This window comes from Stegodyphus dumicola, chromosome 5 (assembly GCF_044657685.1).
Source record: "Stegodyphus dumicola isolate Sdum_Otavi_A_Nest chromosome 5, ASM4465768v1".
NCBI lineage: Eukaryota > Metazoa > Arthropoda > Arachnida > Araneae > Eresidae > Stegodyphus > Stegodyphus dumicola.
This window is the reverse complement of record NC_140772.1, coordinates 161,331,492-161,351,691: the sequence shown is the minus strand read 5'-3', so window position 1 is coordinate 161,351,691 and position 20,200 is coordinate 161,331,492. Positions and strand designations below refer to the sequence as shown.

At 31.8% G+C, this 20,200-nt stretch overlaps 1 protein-coding gene across 1 annotated transcript in view; it reads left to right on the top strand.

Annotated features, from left to right (window-relative positions):
- Positions 1 to 20,200, top strand: part of LOC118199269 (uncharacterized) — a 243,724-nt gene that overhangs the window by 62,312 nt on the left and 161,212 nt on the right. The window contains exon 5 of the mRNA XM_085817307.1: positions 1,182 to 1,368. Coding sequence (XP_085673433.1) covers positions 1,182 to 1,368 — 187 coding nt within the window. The remainder of the gene's footprint in view (positions 1 to 1,181; positions 1,369 to 20,200) is intronic.

Here is a 20,200-nt window from a genome sequence, read left to right as displayed (position 1 = left end):
CGGATGTCCATAATCCGGAATGATTTATAATCCGGACCTCAAAGCTACAAACTTTCTGCGCGTGCGTAAATGCATAATGCATTTATGCATGCAAGTTTAATGTATAATGAACGGTATAAGCTAAGCTAAAATTATCTAATTATCTATTTCAGTTAATGTTGCAGATTGCGTTGCGCCTTATTCTTCCAATTGGATCAGGCTTATTATTTTTTGCAGACTGTTAGAGCAATTTTATAAAAGTAAGCTTGAACTTTCGATTATGTCAAAAAGAATTTCCGATTCTGGAGCTGCCAAAGGATCTACAAAGCGAAAGCGTGTTTTGATGTCTATCAAACAAAAAATGGAATTGCTGCAAAAAATGGATAAAGCTATATGCTTTGTTTCTCTAACCATTCCGAAATCTGCTTATTAATTTCACACTGTTCTGCGAGGGAGGGGGGACGTCGCGGCGAGCAATGAACTGGAAGTTGATCTGTCAGCACTATCCTTATCTTTAGGGCAGATGTTTTTATTTTATTTGGCTTATAATTCCTTACTAAATGTTGTATTTCATCTCGATGTACTCCATCTTTAATATGATTTAAATCAAATTTCTCGTAATTTTAAATATCAAGAATGCACATCAAATAGTTTTCTGGTTGCAATTTTCTAATTTCGACTATGCGTAATGTATGCTTTACGCAAGCGCGTGTTGAAAGAAATATTTAATAAAGTAAACAAATAAATATTAAGCTCTTTTTTTTTTTTTTTTTTTTTTGTGTAAATTTTGATACCCTTTTGCTCTTTATTTCATAAATTACGGTTTCATATTTTTAATTTTATAATTTCTGGATGCCATCTTACCAGATTTAAACTGATGATCTATAATCCAGAAAAACTGATAATCCGGAATCGCCGAAGTCCCGACGAGTCCGGATTTAAGACTTTTGACTGTAATAAAAAGGAATGGTTGAAGGTGTTTCAATCAGTTGCATCACCTTTATTATACTGGAGTAGTTACTTTAATTTATTCATTTCTGTTTCCTGATAGGTCCTTATTTTGTTCATTAATAATCCTTAGAAGTCCTTAATTTCTGTTCAAAGAAATTTATATAAATCATGTAAATATCTTCAGATTTTAATAAAATTTTCAACAGCAATTCTTTTTTATTAAAATTTTTCAAAATATATGTATTTTTCAGAAAACCTTGATGGGTTTGAATGTTCTACATGTGGACTTCTTTTAACTTCTCGTTCTGCACTCATACGTCATGAGATCATCATTCATAAGTCCCCCAACATGATTCGTCCTCTGAAGTGTAATTATTGTTCTTTTACTACTAGGCAAATTCGTCGTTTAAAAAATCACATGCTTATGCATTGCAAGAAGTGAGTATAAAGAAAATAACATCAACAAATGAATTTAAAATACTAATTCATTTTCTTCACCTTAGCGAACTATCATAAAAAATGAAGTAATTTTTAATTATATTTTTTTTATTTTCCATCATCTATTATGAAATTTAAATGTTCATAAGATTTGGTCTTTTGCAACAGTCAGTTTAGGATGATATTGTGATGAAAATAGAGAATCCTATTTGGAGAGAGAAAATAGAATTTAGAATTGCAGTCACTAATACTGCAATATGAATATCATATATAATGTTATGTATATTTTATGTTATGAACAGTTAACCGCATCTAATTTTTTCCTTTCTTTTTATTTTTAATTTTGGTTAGTTGAAGAAGTGACTGTTAAAACAGATTAATAATGAAAGCATAGCTCTAATAAATAGATAGAGAATATAAAATTACATTGTTCTCTCATCAGTCCATTCTCATCCAATAGAATTATCCTCATGTGTAGTAATAATTTTTTTTACCTGGTAGATGTTTTTATGCATATGTAGTTAAATTGATAAAAATTTCATATTTGATATATCTCTGTGTATAATTGTAATACATAGATGTTTGAATTCTATTAAATTTTTTATGTACGTACAGGAAAAATTGCAGCTAAACTTAATGGTGCTGTAAAACATTTATTGTGCATGATCATATCTCGCACCTTTTTCTTTATGTTTCAGAAATGTGATCTTTTAAATAATTTTTACAAAAAATTACATGGCTGGAAAGGGAAGAATTAAAAAAAATTCAAATAACAAAACTTAATTTGTGCTGGTCACAGTAACATTTATACTGAATTATTCTATTTCCCCCTTGTTATGTATACATATTGGATGTATTATATGTGTTGCTGTAAGTACTCAAAATCCATGGATCATGGAACTTGATTACAATAAAGATGCAAAGTTTATGAGCTTTAATAACTTCAGGCTTTTATTAGTTACATCATGACCTCTTTAGTGTCCATTGTAAATTGGAGATATAGTATGAATTATTTTATGTGCTAATGAAATTTTTAATCAAAACTAGTTCGTACTAAAGATATCTGTATCCAGATACTGAAATTGAATACAGTACAAAGTGCAAGATCTGGACTTAATGAGTCTTTGGCAATTTCAGATTTTAGATCAGTTTGAATCTAGTGAGATGACATGTAGAAATTATAAAAGTAAAAATATGAAATAGTTTTTTTATGAAATACCGAACGAATGTTTCCATAAGAGTGTCCTTAAGAGAATCAAAATTTGCAAATGAATAAATAAAAAGCTAAATGTTTGTTTGCTGTATTAAAAATTTCTTAAATGCGAGTTGTTTAGCATTTTTTATGCTAATACTCTTTAATTTTATAGATAGACATAGTTTCTTTTTCAGTTACAGAGTTCACTTAGCAAGTCAAGAATTCCCACTAAATTTTCTATCAAATTTTTTTTTTTTGTTCTCAACAACTTGTCTTTCACTTTCTTCACTATCAGTAGAAGTGTCTGTAGCATGCTTCTTAATTCTCAATTAAGAAGCATGCTGCAGATTTTACATCTGTTAGTACAGTGGTTGGTTTTTATGTATTAATGCAACCACCTTAGTAAAAATTGCCAAACTCTGGCAGCCATGCTCATAACCAACCTTCAGTCAAATGACGCCGCTATTTTCATATGCATTCTTTTTTGTTGTATTCAAAGTTCAAATGGTTTTTATAAGCAAATCATGATATTGCCTTAAACATAGTTTTGAAAACTGAGCTTGTAGAATTTCCCAGCGATGGAAGAAACTTTTTCAGAAAGATGGAAGAAATTTCTGCAGATGGCACTGTTGCCAAGGGTTGCACAAAGCCAAGTCTTAACAATTCTGTGATGGTTTTTTAAGGGAAAACACATCCCTATGCACTTCGGGGGAAGAACAGCACAACAAATTTACAGAAACATTTTAAGAAGAATGTAAGTATTCACATAATTCTTATTTAATAAATAAAATTTGTATTTTAAATTGTTAAAGTGTTTTTTCTCATATGTTGATAATGTTTATCAACATACGATAAATATCAATAGTTTGGAAATCTTTCTTAAAAAAAGGGCATGAAAACAAACAACTTGTGCCTTTCATTTGTTGATAAGTAACTTTTAGCTTTTCATCTGGGAAAAATCGTCAAATTGTGCCAAGGTGTTTGCATTAATACACAAGTACTGATTGTTTATTGGGGCCCTGTCATATCAGTTGAATACTTCTTTATATCATACTCATTTTGGGAAATTTAATTTTTCATCTGTGGTATTCGAAAACATTCAGATTCACAGCTACCATCATCTTACAACTTAGCGAGCGTTCGCTATGTACTACCAGCAATATATAATGAGATTGGCAACTAGCTCTAAAAAGAAAAAAAAAAAAAAAAAAAATTATAATGGATGGAAAAGTAAACCTTAAAGCTTAATGGAATGACAAATAAATTATTTACAAGCAGCATTAAATGGTCTATGAATATCATTTAAAAAATCTATTTTTAGAAATTTTTGTTAAGTTTCTTTTCATCAACTGGTATAACACTTGGCGTAAGTTTGTAATTGTCGGCAAGTGTAATGTAAGTATGAAAGGTTAGTATGGTGTTTGCTTTTCAGTTACTTATAATTAAAACCAAATTTCCTTTAGGCATGGCTGCATGAACGATTTCCCAAGCTGCCCTGAGCCAATAGTGTGATGATGAAAGCAAAAAATAATAATTTTATTTACTCAGTTTACATTACTCAGTTTATATACACAAGTATTTGCCAGGTTGGCATAAGGGTTATATGATATTCAGTAGACATAAAATCAGTGATAAACATTTATAGAATGTTTCAATTTGAGATGTATTATGAGCAATAAGGCAGCTGTAGAGCCAAATTATTGATAAATTTATTATGCTCAAATTATGCTGATAAATTATTTTGTTCCTTTAACAATTAAATGAAACCTCTGAGGAGGTGTTCTGTTTAATGCCAAACTGGACATTAGCATCTGAAACCTTCACATGCCTTATTATGAAAAAATGTCTATTGCATATATATGAAAAACATTTAGTGTATGCTACTCCAGGAATCTCTTTCTCTCTCACACACACCCATTAAAAAAAAAAAAAAAAAAAAAAAAAAAAAAAAAAAAAAAAAAATTGCTGGCAGTCAGGAAGTTTTGGATATTGGACAACCAGATTTCGGACTTTTGTACTGTAGAATGTTTTATTAGAAATGAAGTATACTTTTTTAAAGCAAGAAAGTGTCTTTTGTTGGGAATAAAAAAATAAGAGTTACAATTATTTGCTATTCTGTGTCATCCCCCCCCCCAAGATCTACACAGTTTAGTTGGCTGTCATTTTTGTTGGTCTAGATATATATTTTTATTTATGATGTTAGCATAGCTGCCAACTATCCCAGTTTTTACATTTTTATTGATCTAATTTAATTTTTCTAATTAAATTTCATTTGCTATGAGTTAATATTCTGTAGACATTTGTAGATTTTTATATGAAGATTCAAGCATTGTTTAATCAATTAATATTTTTATTTTATTTTATTTCAATATATGGTACATTACTCAGTTTATATATACAAATACTATGTACATTAATTATTTATTTTATTTTTGTCATATTTAAAAGTACTTTGATAAATAAAAGCTTTCCTTCAATAAGCGGAAATTTTCTTTATATAAAAAGTGTAAGAAAATTTTAAATTTAAATTAGAAAACATAAAATTTAGAATAGCTATTTAAAGACTAATATATTTTACATCAAAATTATTTTACAAATGGTTAAATAATATGCATTATAATTGAATTAAAATCAGTTTGCAGTTCCTTTAATGTGACATCATCATGCAACATTAAGCCCTCCCACTTTCTCCTGAAAGACTTCCATGTTGGCAGCTATGTGTTAGTGAGATCTAATGTTACTGGTAAAAACTGGAAATTATATATGCTCATGAGAACTTCTTTTTTAACTTGTAAGTTCACATTATAATAAATTTTGGATATTTACGATAAAACACACATACATAATGTTCAATGTATATATAGGTCTTTATGTATATATATAGCAGCAAAAATCTGCTATTTATTATTATTAGTTATATATATATATGATTGTAACACTAAAAAACAGTGTGCTGTACCCTGACTGTACTGTTTTTGATAAGTTTAAGGAAATGTATTAAAGTATGTGATTTCTAAAACTTTTCTTTGAAATGTATTTATTATAGAAGGAGTGCAGAAAATCAAATTACATATCTTATAATTTGTTGAGGTTTTTGTGTCAAAAACTGACTTAAAATTTTTAGCCTTTCCTTTTTTTTTTTTTAATCTAGTAACATATTGATGTTTCAGTGTAGTTAGACGTTATGCTCTTCTGCATAGTAATGCTGACAGCATTGTTAGTTTTTTGGTACTTAAAAATTGTGCTTTTATTTTTTGTTTAACTGTATGCATGTGCAGTTTATTGATAAAATTGAATTATTATAATGAATGGGTGTAAAATTTGCATTAAGTTTTTATATTTTTGATTTCTGAAACTTCAGATATAGTTGTAAATGAAAGGATAAATTTAAACGTAAGTGTCAATAAAACTGTAAAATTGAATATCATTATGATTTCTCATTCTTTAGTTGAAGAAAATTCAAAGATAATTTGGTTTTAATAATTTTAGGAAGTCAGATTCAGCTACAAATTATGCAGTTTTTCTGTTATTATTTTTTTTTATTTTTATAATTATAGAAAACTGAAATTTTTTAATAAAATGTATATAATACAAGAATTGTATAGTTCTTCAAATAATTTGTGTTAAAATTCAAAGATAATTTGGTTTTAATAATTTTAGGAAGTCAGATTCAGCTACAAATTATGCAGTTTTTCTATTATTATTTTTATAATTATAGAAAACTGAAATTTTTGAGTAAAATGTATATAATACAAGAATTGTATAGTTCTTCAAATAATTTGTGTTCATGCCTGCATTATTAAGTCTTCCTATTATAAGAATTGGTATAGATTTATATTGGGGAGACATTAGGAAGTAATTCATATGTAAATACTATTTCATGTATTAAGCACGTTTTATCATTTTAAGTGTTACTGAATCATTTAACATTTTTTTTTAAATAAATATTGTGGAGATTTATTTGTGCTCTTGTACTGCTTTACACAAAGTAGCAAAATTATCAGTGTTTATATTTTTCTGTAACTTTGAATGATTTCATAAAGACAGAGGTGAGGTGAGGATTAAAAGGTTCGCTGTAATGATTTACTGTGTTAAAGCATTTGTAATTAATGTACGTCTTTCAGTTATGTATGATATTGATCAAAGTTGCTCTTATCAATGACTGAAGCAAAAATATCATTATTTTTTTATTTTAAAAAGGAATTAAAATGTGTATTGCTTTCATTCTATTTCATTTGAAATATTTTTTTTATATAACCTATATAGAAATTTAGTTGATTATGAAGTTCAGTTTTCAAAATATTTCTTTATATCACTTAAAAATGTGCAGTTTTTGTTTGAAATACTGGAAGAGATTAAAAAAAAAATAAGAAAAAAGAGCAGGTTTTGATTTTGGTTCTAGTTTTTCAATGTAAACATTGGCATCGATAAGAGCTGAAAAGATCTGGAGGAATGTTACTACTTTAAGAGGCATTAAGGAGCAATGAAAAAACAGTTGGCAATAAGGATATATATGATTGCATAGAAATTTTAAATAAATATTTAAGCATTAACTTGATTTCTGAAACATTACAGTTAAGCCTTTTAGTTAAGAGTTGTATTAAATCTTGTCAGTCAGTTTTTAACAATGTTTGACCAAGTTTGATCCAGGTTCTTTTCTTTTTTAAAATCTTATAAAATGTATAAACTGCAAGTTATAAACTAAAAGCATGACCAAAAGTCCATTCATGCAGATTTATCCACTGTGTGTTTCTCAGTATACATCACTGTACTTGTTTGTTCAGTATTTGCCACTGTGTTTCTGTAGCAAGAATCTCTACATGTTTTGTCAGATTTACTATTATAAATGTTTCAAGAAGACTGTAATAATTACTGCTTTGTGTCTGTATTACCGTTGATTACCGTTTCAATACTCTGGAAGCATAAATAATACCTAAATATTTCAGTATATATTCAATCAGTGTCTACAGGTCACATTAGAAGGACATCTTAATATATAATTGCTGCAAGAGTAGGGAGCATAGAACAAACTTGGAAATGGCACTGAACTTAAACGAACTTGAAAAGGGTCAGCAAGATAAAAAATGGATGTGATGTAGATGAAAACTTTGATGAGCAACAAGATTTAATATATAAAAATATCTGGAAAATTTTTATGATTAAAGAGAAAGAAATATTTTAGAAATTTTTGTTTTTAATATGAGGTGTTTAAGAATAATTTTTATGTTTAAAATTAGTTATAAAATAACTTTCAATTGAACATGAATATAATGTGTTTTCATTTGGATAAGAGAATCCTCATAATTTAGTTTTGTGTGGCTTTCAGATATTTAATTTTGTCTATTTTCCCGATATAATCTGATACTATAAAATCAATGAAATTCAGAATATTATTCTATGTAAATATGGATTTGTATAATATTGGAAGGCAGTCAAATTTTTTTTTTTTTAAATTAAACATTAATTTTGATATTATTTTCTAAGCCATCATATAGATGGTAAATATGTTTTCTAAATATCCATGTGTGTACACTGTTTCTTAATCACAGTTAATTTCTTCCAGAGTTTTGCTTTCACAGAAATGTACTTTCATTCGTTAATGTGTAAAAGATAAAATAATTATAAATTTTTTTAAAATTTATTTATTAACGAATAGAGTATTAGTCTCAAAGTGGAATTTTTTGTTGTCCACTTTAAACGACTGTATTATTTTTCAAATTGTTTCCACCAAATACTGTTGCCTTGTATTATTTTAAAAAATTTAAATAATAAAGAATCTGCTTGCATGTATGTATGTATTTATGTTCCTTGCAATGTGAAAAAAAAATGACACTACGTAAGGCCATCAAATTTGGAATAATCCTGAATATGTGCACCTGGAAGCCCGAATTTTGAGTTGAAGTTTTACCAAACATTTCATATGCTAAAACTTCATTAGTCTTGATTGGCAAAACTCAACAATTTGAAAGAAACAGTGGCAACCTGTACAGAATGAAGAATTTTTTTTTTGTGTGTGTGTGTGTTTGGTACGTGAACCTTTACAATAATTTTTTCCCATAATTTAATTTGAACATAATGTAATAAGAAAACTTCAGTTATTTCACTGAAGAAAATATTCTATTGTATTGTACACACTAAACATTTTGCTGCCCAGTGCAGTCTCTGTGAATCCTAAGTTCTTCTACTCAGTTGAAAAAATAATAAATAAATAAATACATTTTAAAAAAAAGTCAGAAAGTTTTCAGGTTTTACATAACGCCTAAAGGGGCGTTTTTTTAATGTTTTGTTTGTTACCTTTATTTATTAAATATCATGTTCTTCGCACTTAAACCATAAAATTCAATTCAACAGTAATATCCCAAAATAATTTTAAAATGAGCATATCTGTAAAATTTCTAAATACAGTCTCTCACACTGGAGATAAAAATGTTCCCCCCCCCACAGTGCTGCTACTGGTCGTTTCGAAATCATTAAGTTTGTTAATAAAAAATTCGTTAAAATGTTATAAAATATTAAATTGATAAGAAAACAAATTCCAAATTAAGGCTTCCAGATGCCCATTATTTGGTGGAAGATTACGTTCAAAATTGGATGGCTCTAGGTATCGTTGTTTTATTACAGTGTGAGAAACAGACATACATTTTTGTAGATTCTTCATTATTTAATTTCTTTAAATGTAACACAGGGTGATAATATTTGATGGCAAAAATTTGAAAAGTGAAACGGACGTTTTCAACCCAAAATGCCGAAATGAAATTAACAGCATTTCTGGGCTAATGAATGTAAATATTTTCTTTTGGTCCATTTCTAAATTCTAAAATTTTTACAGTAGTTCCTCAATTCCTTATAGTTATAACAATAGCTTCTAAATTATGCTACTTGATGCTGGTGCATTGGTTGCACTGGCTCTGGTGCCGGTCGTTATATTGTATTAATTTTGTTTAAAACAATATATTGTTGGCATTGAGCAGTCACAAAAGCACACTTTGCTTTTGCTTTAAATAATTGCCAGGGCTAATTCATATATATATTAAAAAAAACTATTTCATGACCTTAAATAAAATAAACTAGGCTGTAACAGTAGCCTCTACATTAAAAACAACAAAAGAGAAAAGAAAATCAGCGAACTTCCCCCCCCCTTGCGTTCACGATCTCCATGTATATATGCAACATTGGCCAACCCACCAATACTACGTCATCGCTTAATCAGCGGCAAACACGTTAGTTAATTGCTGATTGACCTCTGAACTAAATTTGCACAAGGAAAACAATAGAACATTAAGTCAACATATATTACCTGAATAAAAAATTGAAGTATTAAGATTTTTAATGTAAGAAGGTATTAAAAATAGCAGATTTTTGTTTTAAGAAAAGAAGTTATGTGTATGATATATCTTAATCATATGATATATCTTAGCCACTGAATCTAACAATCATTACATTTTTGTGAGATTGATTTATTTCCTGAAAGTGTTGGTATGTATAGCATTCAAGTCATTGTGCCTAGACTTCTTTCATTATTACTATGATCTATCCTTCTTATTATTATGATTTGTTAAGAATTCAGATTTAAGAAAGCTTTATACTACTTTTATATTTTTATTCAAAGATATTCTCTCACTTTGGAGTCTTTGGAGAGGCAATTCTTAAACTTTGCGCGTTTAAGGAGCTCTTTTGTATGACACAAACTTTCCTGGAAGACTAAACATTAGCCATAATTTGTGCTCATTTTTATTTTATATTTTAAAATGAAACTATATATTAAAAAAATATTGTGCCATTCTCAAAAATTTCTGCTAGAAAAATGTAACACTTTAAAGATATGAATAATATGAGGTAGTAACACATATAAAACAAAAATTTCCAGATATTGTTTGGATTTTATTAAGTTACAGGCTGTCCTGTTAATAGGACAACAGTCCATACTAAATTTTACAAAAATTTTGCTGACTTACTCAAGAGGCAATTTAGCAGTGAAATTAGGGAGAACAGTCAATACAAAGTCCAATATTGCATAATTTGCAAATAACTGTTTTCAAAATTTGCAAAAGCTTTCTCTTGCATGTTTTTAACTAACATCGTCTCTGACATCCCTCTGGATTTTTTTATCACTTGATGTTCACAACCGAGACCGAGGAGCTTTCTAATATTTTGCAGTGAATCGCGTAGCGTGATGTTGTTCCTAGGTACTGCCTCCCCTAAATAGCTTATGGTAATAGATGTCTGAAATGTTAAAATGTCCTGCGCTTCCTCAGGACAAAACAGTCAGAAAATTTTCCATGCTGCGATGAGAGTTGTTTCAGAGCAGTTCAAGAAAAGGAGCCAGTACCATTTTTTCCTTTGATAAAAGTAAAATAAACCTTTACATGGCTGTCAAATAAATCCACCCCATTTTTGTATTTGTTTTATGAGGTTACTCAAAATGGAATATCAATTTCCTTCCTGTTTTCCTTTCACCTTTGTTTTTCATTTTTGTTTCCTCGAAATTTGTCAGCAAATATACTACACGATTATTATTCCATTTTACTGCAGCTGTTTTGTTTACTTCATCAAACAGTGCATCAAAAGAGCCTCTCTTCCATTTTATTCAATGTTTTCGAAGGCATTAATGGACATTTTGCCATTTGATTATCTCGTGCAGTTCCAGTTGCACAAAATTCTTTTTCTTTCAAATGAACAAGTAAACCATGAGATGTGAAAAAATGGTCTATGTACATAGCGTATTCGGAAACTAAGTACCGTTTCATTCTAGCGCCGTCACAGAGCTGTGGTAGGCATCCAGCGCATGTGCACTAGTCTTTCTTGTTCACTGACTTTCAATTGTCGCCATTTTGGTTTCTCTATGTTGTGTTTTCAGTTTGCTCTGCACATTCAAAATGTTTAAGACAATTAGTTCTCCCGCTGACTGTGAGATTCGTGCCATGATTAAATTTTTTAACACGACGAATGTTAAACCGGCCGAAATTTATCGTCAAGTGATAGAAGTTTACGGTGAATACGCGATAAGTGATGGAATGGTGAGAAAGTGGGTAAGAATGTTTAATGCAGGTCGAACAAATGTCCACGCCGAGGCTCGGAGTGGTCGGCCTCTGTTGTCACCGATGATTTGGTTAGGAAAGTTGATAAAGCAATTCACGAGAACAGATGCTTCACAATGACAACTCTTTCAGAGGCATTTCCACAAATTTCACATACTGTTTTGTTTGAAATTGTATCTGACCGCTTGAATTATCATAAACTGTGTTCCCGATGGGTTTCAAAAATGCTCACTGATGTTCACAAAACAAAGCGACTTTGTAGTACCCTGACATTTCTCACACAGTACAGTGATGAGGGAGAAAACTTTTTAAACGAAATTGTGACAGGTGATGAAACTTGGGTGTGTCATTTCACACCAGAATCGAAACAACAATCGATGGAGTGGAGACATAACTCATTCTCCGAAAAAACAAAAGTTCAAAGTGACAATGTCATCACAAAAAATCATGTGCACTGTCTTCTGGGATAGGAAAGGCATTTTGCTTACTGAATTTCTTCCCAGAGATGAAACCATTAATGCGGCACGATATTATGAGACTTTAACAAAACTAAGGCGTGCCATTCAAAACAAACGAAGAGGAATGCTCAGTAAAGGAATTGTGTTGCTCCATGACAATGCTTGGCCCCATACTGCTGATGTCACTCAATCGTTAATTCGACAGTTTCCTTGGGAGCAGTTCGATCACCCGCCGTACAGCCCGGACTTGGCGCCGTCCGACTATCACTTGTTCCTGCACATGAAGCGCGAGTTTGGTGGCAAGCACTTTGGATCTGACAATGACATGAAAAGTGCTGTGGAGTCGTGGTTATCGAAACTGGCGGGAAGTTTCTTTGACGATAATATACAAAAACTGGTCACCCGCTATGACAAGTGTTTGATCATTGGCGGAAACTATGTTGAAAAATAGTTTAAGACATGTATTTTCATGTAAAAATAAAATTGGATTCGAAAAAATTGTTTTACTATTTTTTTTTTTTTTTCAAAACGGTACTTAGTTTTCGAATACGCCTCGTATATCCTGTGAAATTTTGTGTTTTCGACTATTGAAAGCAAGCTTTCCACAACGTGCTGAGTAAGAGGTTCCTTGAATTTTCTTTGAGTCCCTTGGTAAGGAATAATATTGGGAGGGTATCCATCGTAAGATGTCAGCATCCATAATTTGTATCCAAAATTTACGGGTTTATTCTTCATGAACATCTTACAATCATCCAAATAGCCACCTACCAAAATAGTGCACCATTCTTTCATCGATTGTTAGATTTTCTGAAAACAGTCCAAACTGTTTCAAGGCAATATTCAGTTTTTCTAACAGTCAAATTTTATAGTAAGGGTCATCTTTAATGATTTTAGAGTTGTCATTCAAATGAACATAATGCCTGATGCCACTGTATCGATTCCTGGGCATAGCCTGACTCACTAAAGTTGTATCAGTGTCAGGCATTTTCTCAGTGCATTTTCTTCCGTAGTAAAATACGATATCTACTGTAAAACAAGACACCTAGGAACTGTTTACTCACTTTCAGTGATACTAAAAGAATGATTATTTGCTTGTTTTGCATTGTTGCTTTACAACTATAATGTGATATCATGTCTTCAGCCATCACGAGAAAAAATTCAACTGGAGTTTTTCCTGACACCACATTTAGAATATTTTGCTGGTATTGAAAAGGAAATACAGCTTGGTGAAAACATGGATTGGGGTTCATGTGTTTTCCACTTACGGGCGATTATATCAAAATTAGCTTCTTCACAGCTTTTTGATAAAATTTCTATAATTCCTGCGGTATCTTCTATTTCAAATTCACCACATGTACTGATAGAGTTTGTGACAGAATTATTTGTCTATTCTTCGTTACTTACTGAATCAGTTTCAGGGGGAATAATAACCATTTCATGCTCATCAATTTCTTCATCAGTGAGAGAATTCATAAATTCCAGAGCCTCCATAGTTATTAGAAATTTTCTTGCCATTTAAAAATATTGATCTTTCAAAGACAATTAAAATTTAAACTCAAGTAATAAATAGGGAAATAACTGATCTACTTTAGAAAAAAATACTGGATATTAATTCTCCCAAAAGAATAAGCGCATGTGCAGTTCTATAGAAGGTTTTATCTAATGTCACAGCTTTGAATGCCCATGGGGAACCATTAGTATCCAAGGTCAACAAGAAAATTTCTAGGTTATAATTTCGCTTAGAATATTTATCTATTTTATACGTAAGTAACGCTTGCTACTACTATTGTCAAGACAACATTGCATAGATAAACCTTCTATTACTCAGAAAGTCCTATTTAGGAGATTGTCTGGCATTTTACTATTGTAACTTAATGCAAAAAATACCCAAAGAAAATTGTAGATTAATCTATTCCGGAATCCTTCCATATGTCACTCTAATACCCTTTTATGAACAGCTATTGTTCAAAATTGGTTTGAAGGAATGCGATTCATGAATTGGGAGAGTGACTAGCGGGGAAAAAAAATTGTGGATGAGACCGTTGTCCTGTTTACAGGATACATATAAAATGAAAACAAAATACTTTAAAAAGGTAAGGTTTAAATCCGAAATAATAGCTCAAAAATAAATCATTTTAAAGGGTTATTTTTAGTCATTTTTGAAATTAATTATGACAGGCCATTATTTTAGCCTGCATATGAAACCTACGTGTATTTCAAGCGGGCCTTCGTATATTTAGGACAGCGGTCCTATACCACAAAATTTCTTACAGATCTCTAATTATTAACTCTTGGACCCCCAGAGGTCCACAGACTTCAGTTTAAGAATTACTGATTTAGGGCATAAATTTTGTCCATTCTGAGTTATAAAAAATTTTATGTAAGATGACTGATTCTTGACTTGACAGATGGCACCACATTGCAGTGACTTTTCATGATGTCTCGCTTTGCTCCGAACTGTTTGGTTTATGGCCCCTCCTTCTCCAGCTTCCGCCGATCTCTCTAAGTTAAAAAATGAAACGCCTGGAAACTCGTTAACGTCATGCGCTTCATTCTCGCTGAGCTGGCAAAATTACACTTTTGTGTAATAGTTCCGGCGATATGTTTATAAGTTAAAAAATGAAGGAAATGTAACGCAGTTAAGTGAATCTAGTGCCAGAGTGTTAACAAATATAGTGCATTTTAAAGAATGCATTTATTCTAGTGTGGTTTATGCGCTATCGACGAAGTAAATTAAATTCAATCCAATAAGTTTAAATGAAATGCAAGAAAAAATGCATATAATTTAATATTCTGTACAAAGAAGTCATCTGGTATACACATAGATTTTTTACTTGTTATAACTTTATGAACTACAATATTTTAATATCTAATGAACCATTCATAGTAACCTGTGTCAGCTTAATTGTATTTAGGTTTTGCAAATCATTTGTAATTTTTAGTAACTAAATATAGCAATATAAAAACACAGTAATAGTCTAGAGGATTATATCGCTGTTAAGTTTTCTAAATGATACTGCTGTAAAAGGTTCATTTGCCAACACTTTTTCTCTCTAACCTCAATTTCAGAACAGGAAACTTTAGCTATTGCTCCTGTTTCTTCATGCAACCCCAGCCCATGCTTCTTAAAAGTACATCATTATCTCAGTTAGTTGCAAACGTGACAAAATTTTGACATTCTATTGTGTTCAGTAGCGTAGCTAGGGGAGAAATCTATTCCCGGGCGCAGCAATCAAGGGGTGCCAAATTGATGCTACGAAATTTTTTAATGAAATGTTTTCCATTGTTGGCACACAGAGGCGCAAATTTTTTATTGTCGCCAGGCTGTGGAAACTTCAGGGTATTTAGACCGTACTAGTAGTCTAAATATAGAAAATATTTAAGTGATATCAAAATAGGACTTGCTTCATGTATCAGGTAAGCACAGTAACGGTGAAAGGAAAATAAGAATTTATTATTTTTTTATTAATACATGTTCTCTATTTGGCACTACGTGGAAAGAGAGGGATTACTCGTGGTGGACATATCAAGGAAAACCGGTTTGTATCCATGTTACACATGTGGAAAACCACAAAAATGTCTATGCAGCCAGCCATCCAGTTCACCGGAACTCGAATCCTGAACCGAACTACACTTGCTTTTACCGCTCACCCGCTGATGAAGCAAAAATGAGTACCTGTTTAGAAGTCTTGCACTTGGCGTTTACCTATATTAACAAGAGATGTTTCAGCAACTTATTAACCTTATCAAAAAATAAAAATTGCAAACAACTTGATATGTTAATTGGTTAAAGCAAAGAAATGAGATCTATCTGGTTAAGGGAGGGATGCATTTGTGGATAATTTTCTAAGCGTAACTGGCTTATATTTGTGTGGAAACCATGAAGAAAACTTATAGTCAGTCTTCGTCGGGATGTGAATTGGTGTCATCTTCCAGTATTCAATTACCGTATGTACTTGTGTCTGGATATGTCAAGTTTGCTCAAGTAGTCTGAAATAATTACATACATACATAAAGTTTGCCCTGTATTATTAAAAAAATGACATAAAATTATATCAGTAATAATAACGGACCAAATATGTTTATTAAGTTGAAAGTTTATACATAAAACCGACTTAAGTTAGTCACTTCTTCCTCAGCAATGGCTTTTCGGTATCTACTGAGTTTTTTCCTTTAAGGTACCTAATCATTCAAGTGAAGTAAGTGAATAGTTTATCGAAAGTGAGCAATTAATGACATTGCTAGTTTTGCTATAAATGTTGTTAACAAAATTAGTCCAGGTTAATTTTAGTTGGTTTTCTTAATTTTTGGAATAATTTCCTGAAAAGCACTATTTTTCTAACTCCCCCTCCCCCGAATGATGAGGAACTAGGAATTAAGTATGTTAATGCAAATTTGCCATTTAAAACTAATTTTCAATACTTATTATAAGGTGCAGTTTCTTTATTGCATTGAAAGGTTTAATATCTTATGTCAACAAAGTACAATGTTTTGGAACTGATTTTGGAAAACCTGCCATGTAAAAAAAGTGTTAGAGTAAGGTCTAAAAAAAAAAAAAAAAGACGTTTGAGGGACTCTGATATGCTTTGAGTTTATTCTTGCACAAGAGTTAAAGCGCTGCTGGCTTGAATAACAGGCCAAATTAAGAAAATGATTTCCTGCGATTGAAGTTAAATTTGATCAGCTGGTAGGTAAGCCCATCATGACAATCGAAGTCGAAGGCTTTCGCCATAGAGCACGAAAAGCATGAGAAGAGCGGTGTTCTCTTATGTTAGATCGCTTCAGCAAATGCGCCATTGTGTGCACCAGTTGCTTCGTATTGGAGAAGTATGGGTTTATTCTATTGAAAATTATTCTCTGGAAAATCTTTTAAGTTTTGAACCTCCTGGTTTAGCATTATATTTCCGAAGCCTTGGCAGAAGAAAATGTTTTGCTTTTATCTATTTAATTGGACCAGTGTGTAAGCTAATGATCTCGTATACTTTATCGTGTTTATAATTATTTATAAAATTTGGTAATTTTGTTGATTTCTCTCTTGAGAAATTTAGTATGAGGTGCTAGCTTTTGTGAGAAATGTTCCTGTGCTTAATAGAATCGTAGATGTATTTTGGAAGTTTAACAATGTGACTGTCATTGGGGATTTTCTTTTTTTTTTTTTTGCCAGTAGTGGGGCGGCCAATCCACTGAGGTATTAGCATAGCGTCATTAGACACTGGCAAGCTTTATTGAAAGCAAATTTGACATTGTCAATCAGATTTTTAATTACTTCGTCAATTCATAGGTATTTTTAAGTCTACTAATATTTGCAGGATTTTTGTGAAGGAGGTTACAAAATAATCTCTTGCTCGCCAGGTTTTCCTGGGATTGCCTTTGTTTCTCGAGGTGATAAGAGCCTCTATGATTGGGATATGATTCGAATGTAAATCGTGCCTATGAAGTATTGGAATTGAGATGGTAGAGAGAATCAAATCCAATTCTGTCTGAAGGCGGCTGACCAACGACTTAAGTTTTACAATTATTGTTTCTTTTAATTCCACTAGCTGTCTCAATTTCAAGATCTTCCATTTTTTCTTTCTTTGCTGCTTCAGGGATCAGTCTCATATTTAAGACCGCGCTAGTTGCAGTGCGCTCGGCAGAGTTTAGGAGAGGCAAAATTTTTACAATTTAGGAAGGAAACGGGCGGCAGAATTTCACAAGTGTTTGCGCTGAGCGACAGAAGCCTAGCGCCCCTTCTGCTGATGCTATGGAAGCTATGTGTTAATTTGTCCGACTGCTGAAAGTCATATTTTGCCTTTGCTTTCGGATTGTGTTTGCAGTTCTTCTTGAAGGTGCCTTTGCATTCCTTGCGAAGTTCCTTTTCGATGACGAATTTCCATGTTGTATTCCTGTAGCCACTGTATCCAAAAGTTCCTTGACTTTTTGGATTTTTGAAATTAAATAGCCAAACTTAATGAGGCATCATTAGTGTGCAGCAGAAATTTGCGGTATGTAGATAATGATCGAAACGCTCTACTACTTTTACAATGGCTAATAAGCCCTTTCGTGGTAGCACAGTAATATCTGATGTTGAGAGGCCTGTACTAAAGAAGGCAACTAAATGCTCTCCTCCATCAGTTTCTAGTGAAAGAACAGCTCAAATCCTTTTGTTGCTGGCATTTTATATCGAAAGTAAAGTCACATTCATGTTGAGGATAATCTAAGGTAGATGAGGAAATCAAAGAATCCTTGGAGCTTTAAGTGCTTTACGCACTTTTGAGACCACAAAAACCTTCGTTTTACTTCTTTTATACAAGGAAAAGGCCTTGCAATTTTAGAAAAACTTTTTACGATCCATGGATAGTAAGTGTAGAGCTTAAGAAAGTTTCTTGAATCATGAATGTCTTGATGGTGACATCAATGGCAGCCAGCCTTGATTTTCTCTCGTACGTACACCATCGGAGGAGATGATATGGTCAAAATAATTTACGTTTAGAAGGATTTAGCTTTAAATTACCATCTGTGTGTTTCTGTAGTATTTCAGATATTTCCCAAATTATTCTCAAAAGAGCGTCTGATTATAATAATGTTTTTGAGATGCATACAAGACAGATTTTACGTGACAATCCTTTCAACGCTGTCTCCATTAGACGTTCAAATGTTGGAGCGTTTCACAGTTCGAAAAGTATTACCAAAGTCGCTATATACGAATTGAATCGCTATCATGAATACTTTCCACAAGTATCTTTAAAAAGAATAAAAACAAATTTTCTGCTAGTACAATTAGCAATAAATCATGGAAAGTTCCTATCTTATTTGCTGCGATTCTTAAGAAATGTAAATTGTGGGTGCAGAACACCAGCATATCTAGCAGATACTAAACATTATATATGGCAGTGTCCATTACTTTCAATTATTAGAGCAAAGCATAAACAAGGATTTGCAACAAAAATTCCAGCGAAAGATTTATTCTACAACACAAAATGTGTGTTTGCACTTCAACAAATCAGGAAACATATTATTGGAAACGAAGGCACAGTGATTATAAATAATTAATCATATTACATCAGTGAATTGACAAGTAAAGATTATAACATGTCCTGTGTACATTTGTAAAGAGCAATAAAAAAATATATCGGCTTCATTCCATCTGTATGTGTTGCGTGTGTTTTACTTTCTTACTTTATTACTTTATATAGCTTAACAAAGACCCAGTGTGTCTCGTTGACGAAGTTAACCAAATGTCCAGTAGAGCACGGTTAATCAATCTTAGTGCTCCCAGCCTTAATGACTGCATATGCTGAGTGAATGGCTGATAAATTGTTTTGTCAATTTCGGCACAGAATTTAAAATTGTCTCTCTGCACTGTTCTTCACTGAATGGGGTGGAAGTTCAAAATATTATATAGATTACCAAAGTCACTGACTGGTAGTAAGTGGAATCTTCTCACGATGTTTGAGCTCGGTTTTCTCTTGCCAGCAGCCGCTTTTCAGATCTAGGATTAAAAACTTCTGCTAGCATGGCTAAGGTGTCTATTTTAAGGAAAAGATAATTCTTTTATTTGTTCCTGGGGACCACCAGTGGTCGAGCGGTAACGTTGATGAATACTGGTAATTTGACTCGTTTTCGATTCCACACGAATGGGCTGGCTGTATGGACACTTTCGTGGTTTCTGTATATGTAACGTGGATACGAGCCAGTGTCCTTTAGAACGTCCTCTACGATGCATCCCTGTCTTAGGCAGATAGCTCTCGCGTGCTTTGCTGTGATCAGATAAACCAAATCATACTTATTTTCATTGTAGGCAAAAGTTAATTTCTTGTGACGGTATTTAAATGTCTGCAGTCGACATAGAATCGAATGGAGCCATTTTTCTTGCGAACTAATTTAGTTGATGGCTAAGGACTAGAAGATTCAAGGATGTTGTCCTGCATCTCTGTCATAAGCTTTCCGAGTTCCTTCTGTTTATGAAAATCATCGAGGATGTTATCTTGGTGTACAGTTGTCTTATCGTAACAAACTTAATTTTCATCTACTTCAAACATCAAACATCTCTTCATTAGAGCTGATTGTTTTATTATTTTTGACATCTAAACAAAATCCGTATCTCTTTAAAAAGTCTTGAGAATGCATAAATCTATTGTATCGACCACATATACTATGCG